At 34.4% G+C, this 10,143-nt stretch overlaps 1 protein-coding gene across 1 annotated transcript; it reads left to right on the top strand.

Moving 5' to 3' along the window:
* Nucleotides 1-1,190: 1,190 nt before the first annotated feature.
* LOC129299541 (uncharacterized) lies at nt 1,191-9,324 on the top strand (the record flags this gene model as incomplete). Its single annotated transcript, XM_054938018.1, has 8 exons — nt 1,191-1,337; nt 2,209-2,277; nt 2,450-2,565; nt 2,656-2,710; nt 3,869-3,989; nt 7,452-7,499; nt 7,761-7,855; nt 8,750-9,324. Coding segments are annotated over 8 exons (753 nt in total), but the record flags the coding sequence as incomplete, so codon positions are not given.
* Between the last annotated feature and the right edge of the window lie 819 nt (nt 9,325-10,143).

The raw sequence follows: 10,143 nt of genomic DNA on the forward strand, positions 1-10,143 counted from the left end.
ATCTAACTTTAAGGCGCCAGCTGTACTTATTTGACTTGTGCAAATCTATAATAAGATCTTGGATAATTTATTGCGAATTATATAATAAAATGTGGAGATGATACTTCGAAGTGCATCGGCAGCGGAAAATCGATATATCTATATATAATGTAAAAACTTTAACAAGAGGCACTATTCATAAGCTATAAGATTTGGCTCGTGTCCCTGCTTCCATGCAATGCATGGAACCCACACCAGTTGTAAGTGAGGTGGTAGTTGTTATAATTCTCTCTGATGCTGCTCGAAATTTCAATATTAATTATTTGTGCAAAAGCGCTGCCTCACCAGTTGCTTTGCTTTGGTTCAAAGTTTTTGGATCACGTATGCTTCTTTCTTTGAGGATTGTTGTGGCTTGTGAAATAGATGGAACCCACCCTAGTTGTACATAAAGTGAGGTTGTGGTCTTTTAATCCTCTCTGATGCTGCTTGAAATTTAAATTCATCATGTTGTGGCAAAAGCACTGCTTTACTTGTTGCTTTGCTGTGGTTCAAAGTTTTTGGATCATGCTTGTCTCTTTGTTTGAGGTTGTTGTGGCCTGTGCATTCGCATCGACAGTGGTGCCTGGGTTTTACCTTAGTTTGCAGTAATCAGAATCACATGCCTGCTGTTAAAAGATTAATCGTAGGTTAAATAATTTATTGGGGCTTGAAAGCCTTATGGGTGGGTAAAAGGGACAAGAGATGGGAGTCATTAATGGCAGGCTATTCTTAGATAATGTACTTAATTCTAATATTTTTTCTTTACTTTTATATCACTTGTCAGGATTGGCAAACTCCATTCTTTCCATTTGGTTCTTACCATCTGATTACTCACCAAATCGACAAATAATAGCTCATAATCTTCCAGATTTCCTTGAAAACCTTGTGACATAAGCCTACTTTCAAAATTAACGTGAAAGTGCTTCTTTCTATAGCATATAGTACCATTCACTTTCTTGATATCCTCTCCATAATGTCTATTGTAGTTGTCCCCTGCCTTGTAATTATAGTTTGTTATCACGCTATACCCTTCTTTTCTTTTCCCTGAAAGATAAAACAAAAAAGTTTTCTATATGCTGCTGTAGTTAAATAAGCTGAATAGTTCTGATTTCATTTTACGAACTAAACTAAACCAATGAACTATCATTCACTTGGAATGATCTATTACTTTTTATTGCCATAAACTTATAGGCAGTTATTTGTTTACAGCTGAGGCTGTGGCAGGATCAGCAGCATGGCTTGGCAGAGGATTATCTTGCGTATGCGCACAGAGAAGAGATAGTGATGCCCGTCTCTCTGTTGATTTAACTCCATTGCAGGTAATAATCTTGTTAAATAATTTTGTTATTTAAACACTGATGAAACAGTTTTTTTTTTTTAAAACAAAATTGTGCTGTAGGCTCTTTCAATGAAATGAATTATGTGTGAGAATATGCGATATATAGAGGTCAAATTTTGAGGTTTTCTGCTGCTGCAATCATCTCCAAAAATATGTCCTCACATTTCACTTGAGTTCAGATTTATTATATTTATTGGAGCACAACTTTCAGGTTTTTTTGGAAAGACAATGATATTCAGAATCAGATTATTTCATTTTTTTTTTTTTGAACGATGACCATGCCTTTTGTTCTTTGGTCTTATATAAATAGAGTAGTTGTAGATTGAAGAATAACATATACATCAAGGTCAATAAATAGTGTTTGGACAAGTGACGTATCCTCTCTTAAACTTGTATAGTTTGCATCCGAGATAATTTTACAATTGCAAAGTTGATTTATTGAAAATTGAGGACAATACAATTGAATTTATTTGATTCTTTTTTCTTGAGTAAAATAATTCTGCTTTTTTTATTTGAATGATTTTTTTTTCGTTTAAAAGATATCTTGCCTGCAGGCGGTTATATAAAAATTGAAGAACAAATTTTATTGAACTACAGTTTTTGGTCAAAATTAATTTTTCATCGTTTATGGCTTTTTTTTTTCTTCCCTTTTTCCTTTTTTGCATTTCATAGGTATCATGACTCCCATGATTAACATGATTGGGCTGTTCAAATAATTTTTTGTGCCTTTTGTTGTATTCATTTTGGAATAGAAGTGATATCTTTTGTTTTGACAACCTTATTTTATTAAACATTGTTTTTTTATAAATAAGCCGCAATAAATCGTCATATTGTTGAACTTGGATTCTCAGGAGGAATGTTTGCAGAGGCTACAGAGCCGTATAGATGTTCCGTATGATAGCTCCATCCTTGAGCACCAGGTATCCTTTTCGTTAATAATATCAAGCTTTGTAGTGATGTGGCAATAACTAATAGTTGTGTTGATGAATTCATTTTTGTGCACCCATGGCTTCATGTGTTGTCCATTCCTTGTTTGGGCAATACAATATTCTTAGACTCTAATTTATATGTGGTAATTTTGCTTTATTTTAGGAGTCTCTAAGGGCGCTATGGAATATTGCCTTTCCTGAAGAAGAACTTCATGGCTTAATATCCGAGCAGTGGAAAGAAATGGGTTGGCAAGGAAAGGATCCGTCAACAGACTTTAGGTAGATATTTTGGGCTTCCAACTTAGTGATCTTATCAGTAGTCTGACCATATCTTGTTTTGAATGATTTCTCTCTCGATTTATTTGGCAGGGGCGGTGGGTATATATCTTTGGAGAATTTGCTATATTTTGGCAGGAATTTCCCAGTATGGTCTCCTTTTCTCTTTGCTCTTTTTTTTTTTTTTTTTAAAATTATGCTTTGAAGATTGTTTTGGGAGCATGGAAATGGAAGACCTTCTAGCTTGAAAAGTAGCTCATGTAAAAACCTGGAAAAAGTAACAATTTAATAAGTATTAATAAATCTATAAAAATGGTGCAAAGTTGCATTATTCATAAGTTATGTATAGTGCGCCTCATCTGGGACCCCATGCAAATAAACAGCTTCTCGTTTATCTCAAAATGAGAAAGGCTGCTTAGTTCCTAAAAGCATAACAATGTCTGTAACTAACGAAGATAAAGAGAATCGTGCAGGAGGCTATTTATTTGCTTGAAGGTTGAGTCATCATTATTTGCACAGCCTTGCTTCTTGTTACTTGAATGGTTCATTCAGAAGCTGTTAGGTGCACTTGTATCTTACCTGGTATTTTGTATGGGATAAAACATTGATTGAGATGTTCATTTTTATTATGTCGATTGAACATTATCTAAGAAATAATGTTAACGAGTATTTTATTTCATCCAGGAAAGCTTAAAATTCAGTAATGTAATCTGATCCCTTTTTAGTTGAGTCACCACCAAGTGATGTCATCCTATGTCACTATGGAGTGGATGCCACTAGTATACCAGAAACATCTCGGATCTCAGAATGAAATAGAAAATGTTTAATATTAAAAATTGGGATGATCTCAAACTGAAGAAGTAAATGTTTAATATAAAAAATCAAGTTAATACTCAACAAATCTGAGCCTTCTTATTCACTGGGGACTAATTACGCGCTTTAATTTGGAGGGGAAAAACGTTGCATCAAATATAGTGTTCTGTTTGCATGTTCAAATTCCTAGCCGCTTTACATATCACTTTCTTGATGAGTATGCATGTTCTACAAGTTTGATATATCTACTTTTGCGTTAAGGCTTGGTATGGATGGGACATGGGCTTGAAATCTTTCAAAGATTAGGTCCATCTTGGTGTGATCCTTCCATTTTTTCTGATCATTGGTCTACTCATAATGTTTTTCTGATGCTCTATTATAGTTCCCATTTTTCTTAAGAATAATAAAATTTTATAATTGACCTTAAATTTGACTAGTGTTTACTATTCATGTCTTTGCCGTGGAAGCAAAACTTAAAATTTTTGCTTTGCAGAAATCCTTCCAAGACCTTTTATGGAAGCAGGAAGGAGACCGATCAGCATGGGAGTACCCATTTGCTGTTGCTGGTGTTAACATCACCTTTATGCTTATCCAAATGCTTGATCTTGAAGCAGGTCTGTTGCTTCTTTTATTGCCACAACCTTTTCTTTCATCATCATCATGCTATGATATGTTAATTATATAATGCTGTACCAATCAGAACTCAAACAAAATTTGAACTTTGGCTTTCCAGTGCGATGAGTTGCATATAGCGATATGAAAATGCTTTTGCCAGTTGCTTTTGGCAGTTGCCTTTTTTTTTAAAGAAAACTGGCGCTAACCTACCATTTCTACCTTCAAGCTAACCGACTGTGTAATCCAATCATAGACTATAAGCTGTTGCACCATTTAACTGGTGAAACGTGGTAGATCAAAAACAGGTCAAATTAGAAGATTAAGCATGTGAACCGTACAACAGTTCCAGAGCTGTACTGATCTAATCATGCACCTCTGGTTTGCTCATGTTGCTGGGCATCTTGCTTTGCTTTTCAACTACTACAAAATATAAATAATTAAATTCCATTTTATCTATTTAAATTAAATATCTTTGGATGATTAGAAAATATTTTTGAACGATATTGTAAAAAATTTTTTTATCTAATATTATCATATAATGCTAGAGATAACACACACAAAGTCTGAATCTTAATGCTTTTCTGTATGATATGTACTATGAATAATAAGTTCATGAAATTATTAATTATTAATTTAGATGGGGAAATGATTCAATGATATTCACAGAAGAGTGTGATGTGATACATATAGGGGAGAGGATAGAAGCTTGTTTGCTTCTCAATCCCACTGATTAAGCAGGAATAAATGAGGGAACATTACAGAATAATTGCTATCAGCAAATCTGGAAGAGAATGAAGGAAGAATATTTACTACTACATAAAAGGAAATAAAATACTCCCTTCGTTCAAACTGTAAAACATTTTTTGAGGGGTTAGATGTTAAAAAATGTAAGGCATTTTTAGTCTTTTAAGGTATAATCATTACATTTTTTCCAAAAATGTCCCTATTAAAATCACTTTATATTTATTTTAGAGTGAAGCGCCTTATTAAATAGAGATAAATATAGAAAGATAATGTTAGTTTGAAGACAAGTAACTACTTTATTGGAGGTAAGATTCTGTCAAAAAATACCTATATTTTTTAACGGAGGGAGTAGAATATAATAAGGCTAGTCAACAGAATATTATGACTAATATTCCGCCAACACTCTCTCCCTCAAGATAGAGATTAGATGTTAATCATTCCCAACTTGCTACTTAGTTCCTCAAATTTGACTCTGGTGAGAGATTTAGTCAGTAAATCTACAGCTTGCTTGCTGGTTGACATGTGATAGAAATCTATCTGGCTGGTTCCAAGTTTTTGTTTTATAAAATGAAAATCCATTTTCACGTGCTTAGTTCTGTCATGATGAAAAGGGTTATTATCAATTCCTATGGTGGCCATATTGTCACTTAATACTTTCACTTGTAGATCTACTTTAATTTTTAGTTCCGCCAAGTAACCAGATTTCCACACACAAATGTACAATACCCAGTGGTTGATCTTCTATCTGTTACAGAGCCAGCCCAATTTGGATCAGTAAAGACTTCAGCCTTTCTTGTTGTGTCTTTCTTGAAGCATAGCCCCTTCCTAGGTGTCATTTTCAGATACTCAGATTCTAATGACTACTCTTGTGTTGTTCTTGAGGATTTTGCGCAAAATTAGCTTACCACACTTACTGGGAAACTTATGTCAGGCCTCATGTGTGAAAGGTATACAAGTTTTCCCACTAGCTTCTTGTACCCTCTTGCATCCACTGGTTCTGAATTCTTCCTTGGAAGTGGACTCCATATGTGTCTCTGCTGATTTAGCTCAAAGGATTCCTATTTCCTTTAGCAGGTCTAGAGTTTACTCTCTCTGTAACACTGAGACGCCATTTCTGGTTCTTGAGACTTCCATTCCAAGGATGTACTAAAGGTTGCCAAGGTCTTTTACTTCAAATTCCTTTGCCAAGGAATTTTTCAAGTGTTGAATGCTTTCTTTGTTGTCACTTGTAATGACAATATCATCTACATAGACAATCAAGATAGTGATTTTTCCACTGTTGGCATGTCTCATAATCAGTTTGGCATTGGTAATATCTAGAAGTCTTTCGTGCACCAGTAAACCTTCCAAACCATGCCCTAGGTGATTGTTTTAAACCGTATCATGACTTTTTCAGTTTGCACACTCTAGAAGGGTTCTTTACGTCCTTCAAACCTGGTGGTAATTCCACATTAGCTTTCCTCTAAATCCTCATTTAGGATTGCATTTTTAATATCAAATTGGTATAAGGGCCAATCAAAGTTTGCTGCAAGTGATAGAAGGATTTCTTTGGTAGTAAATTTGGTTACTGGAGCAAATGTTTCCTAATGGTCAATACCATGTGTTTGAATAAATCCTCTAGCTACCAATCTAGCCTTGTATTTACTAATACTACCATTAGGATTATACTTTGTGGTAAATACCCACTTACAACCAACTTTTGACTTTGCTTGAGGTAGACTAGTCACCTCCCAGGTCTGATTCTTTTCTAGAGCTCTCAACTCTCCATATATGGCTTCTCTCTACTTCTGGTCCGTTATGGCTTCATAGAAATTTTCAGGTAGTTTTTCAGCTGCCAATTGTGTGGTGGATGCCTGAAATTGTGGAGATAATTTTGCATAGGATGCTTCGTGCAGGATCTTACCCCTTTTCTCAAGGCTATTGGCCACCTCAACTCCCCAAGATTTTTAGTTGGGTCATATTCATGTCTTTGCTCAAGAGTGAAGTACTCTTCACTTTCTGGTTCATGAATGGGTTGTTGTTCAGCTGCTAGTTGTTCTTTATTCCTTCTTGAATGTCATTTAGAGCCATTGGGCTCAATTTGCCCGCCCTAGTCTTGTTATTTTCCTCTTTTCTAGGCTATGTTGTTCAGTTTAGTTTTGAGAATTGTCATAGCTGGAACTGGGGTTAGATTCAGGTATAGGGCCTGAAATTGGTTTTGCAATTGGCAAAACAGGTTCTCAAGCGGGATCTTTTTCAGGTTCAGAACTTGTCATTGGTTCAGTTTCAGGTATTGGGTCCAGAGTAGGTCTATTTTCTAACTGTTTAGGTTCAGTTTCAGGATTTTTGAGTTGCAAGGGCTGTTTGACAGAAGCGTCTGGTCCCAAATCAGATGAGCAGAACCCAGATTGTCCCCAAAAATGGCCCATCCACCCTCTCTACTCTCCCCATGAATGGGAACTTTTTGATAATAGGGCTGGTTCTCAAAGAATGTGACATCCATAGTGACAAAGTATTTGTTCAAAGAAGAAAAGAAAAAGAGAAGTCTTGTCATGGTTCTTTGACAAATTTCAATGATAATAATTATTTCTGAATTTAGGTGAAAATGTATGTTTTTATGCTGGCTGTTGTATGATTTATGCCTTTGCAAAGCAATGAGTTGAATTAAATTTTGTCATGTTCAAGAACTTAATTCAGTTGATGATATTAATTGTTAACAATATGCTTTGGCTTTACAGTCAAGCCACGGACAATGGTGGGAGCAACTTTCCTAAGACTTCTTGCAGGTAGCCTAAATTATGTGTATTTGTACTTCCCTCTTCTATGCTAGGAGATGAGGGGTAGGATCTGAATTTAGTCATAATTTAATGCCGGTATCTAAATAGTAATTTATGGGACCTCCAAATATACAATGTGGGTAATACAGCACTTTGCAAGAATAAGAACAATATTTTTTTGGTGGGCTTTTCACTTCGGGTTCCGAGTCCTTGTTTAAGGATTATATCTTAGCTTGCTGTTTACTAAAGTCATTCATTGTCGTCTGACAGAGAATGAATGGGCTTTTGATCTACTCTATTGCATAACTTTTAAGCTGATGGATCTTCAATGGCTTACCATGCGAGCATCATACATGGATTTTAATGTAAGTATTCTCTGGTCTGAATGCTTCTGTTAGAAATAGGAGCCAACAGGCACATGGATTTAATATTTTGTATAAATTTTTTTCACTTTGCCCGAGTGTTCCAAAATCCTACGGGAGCACTCCTCTAGTTTCAACAATTTCATACTAACCTCCTTTACTTTAAAACTATGTTTGGATATATTTAGATTTGGATTTGGGTCAAATCCCCAATTTGGGCACTTAAAAATTTATGAATCCAAATCCAAAGCTAGGTTTTATCTTAATTCCTTCGTAATTTGAAATCTTTTCTAAACCTTTTTCATTTCAAATCTCCATATGTACCCTTGAAACACTACATTACAGTAATGACCTTTATTATTTAAACTATCCAAACAAATAATTTTAAATATATGAATTTGAAATGTAAGATTTTAAATCCAAGTGTATCAATCCAAACACTACCTAAGTTTTTATGGGCATGAACTTGGCGTTTTTGGTCACTTGTGCTGCATTGATATTTGATTAGGCTATTGAGAAGTACATTTTGTGCCAGCAGAATGTATGCTTGGCTGATAACTTTGGTGCATATAAGGAAGAGATTTTCGCTAAATTTTGAGGTTTTTTTATCGATAATGGTGTATGGGAAGAAAACTAAAGTGATCGGATGAATATCAACCTTGAAAAATGCAGTGAGGGGTAAATCTTAATGCAGAGGTAATAACTCTTGCAAATGAAGAGAAATATTTTTGCGGAGGCCTTCAGACTTATGTTAACTTTGGTGTAACCATAGTGATTGTTTGAACCACGGTTGATCTATAGATACACTTGATTTTCATCCTTAGCAGCTGACCTAGATTTTCAGCTTTTGATTCTTAGTGACTACGGCTGTTGTATTTTATTTTCCGTTTTGAACAGAGAGTGATGAAAGCGACACGTCATCAGCTGGAGAAAGAGCTTCTCCTTGAAGATATTACACGGCTAGAGGATTTGCCTTCATACAAACTTCTTACACGATAGAGAGATATCAGTTCGTAGTCTGAGTGTACTAGGTTAGTTGAAAAGGTTTTTGTAAATGATCTTATATGCCATTTCTGCCAATTGAGGATTGAAACTTGTATCTCAGAGGCCAGCTAGACTTGGTTTGGATAGAATGAAAAGTAAGATAATAGAGAGGAGAAAAAACTAGGAGAAAATTTTTCTCTTCTAGTTTTCCTTATTCGTATTTTTCTCTCAATCCAAACCAAGAGAAAGTGTGATGTCCTCAAGATTTTAGATGCGGCATAGAGATTTCAAGGGTGAAATGCAATTGTTGATGACAAAATTGAGGTTGTTGGTCTTTGCTAATCCATGGATTCTCATGAAGTTGATCTTCGTATTGATCTCAGCCAAACATAACCTGGGTTCGCTATGTGGGTTTGCTTTATCAAAATGGAAATAAAGTCTAGTTTGTTTATATGCTTGATTATTGAGCATATTTTCCCTTTATAATATATGTTTCTTTTGTAATTTTCCTTGCTATGAAGTACCAACTATTATTACAAACTTTGGAACTGGATTCGTAGCTCACTTATTTAGAGCATGCATTCTAAAATCTAAACCAATGTTTTAAAAATTGGATCCTAAAAAGATCAGGGAGTCACAATTATAATGATTTAATCGATTAGATTAGTAGTAAAATCAATGACATAATATTAAATAAAAAAATATTTATATGCATATGCATAAATAAAACATTAAAAATACCAAAAGTATCATTTTTAATTCAAAGTTATTCAGTTTTAATTTTCTCATTTTTGTAATATGTATTTTTTATTTATCTTATTTTTCTTTTGAAACAGATAATTTTTCAATTTTCTCTACAATCTAATTTATATAATGTTAATAAACAAATCCTGAACTCAATTTTTTATTTTGGTTTGCCAAGATATTTTTACATCTAGCAGTCATAAGAGTAATTTCTTAAAAAATCTGAATACCATTTGGAGAGTTTTCCTTTCCCAAGCGATGCTTCCTACACGTACATATAAGAATCGAACTAGGCAATGATGCTTGCTATAACAATTTGAAAGAAAATTCACATTAATATTTTTAAATTGAATAAAAAAAATTAATAGGAGTAAAATAGAAAAATGGTTCAAAGTGGTCCAATTATTTTGAGTTTCTAGTTAATTTTGGTTCTGTCAAAACCGTCCCGTTTAAAATGATCCAATCCTTGAAGCAAGTTAATGAATCGAACCAAGTCGTTTTTGTATTCTGGCGGCCATCTGACTGATTTAACCATCCAGATCACTCAGGTCTTAAAACACTGA

The sequence above is a fragment of the Prosopis cineraria genome, unplaced genomic scaffold (assembly GCF_029017545.1).
Source record: "Prosopis cineraria cultivar Desert tree isolate PC_DT_omini unplaced genomic scaffold, ASM2901754v1 PC1197, whole genome shotgun sequence".
NCBI classification, from domain to species: Eukaryota; Viridiplantae; Streptophyta; class Magnoliopsida; order Fabales; family Fabaceae; genus Prosopis; species Prosopis cineraria.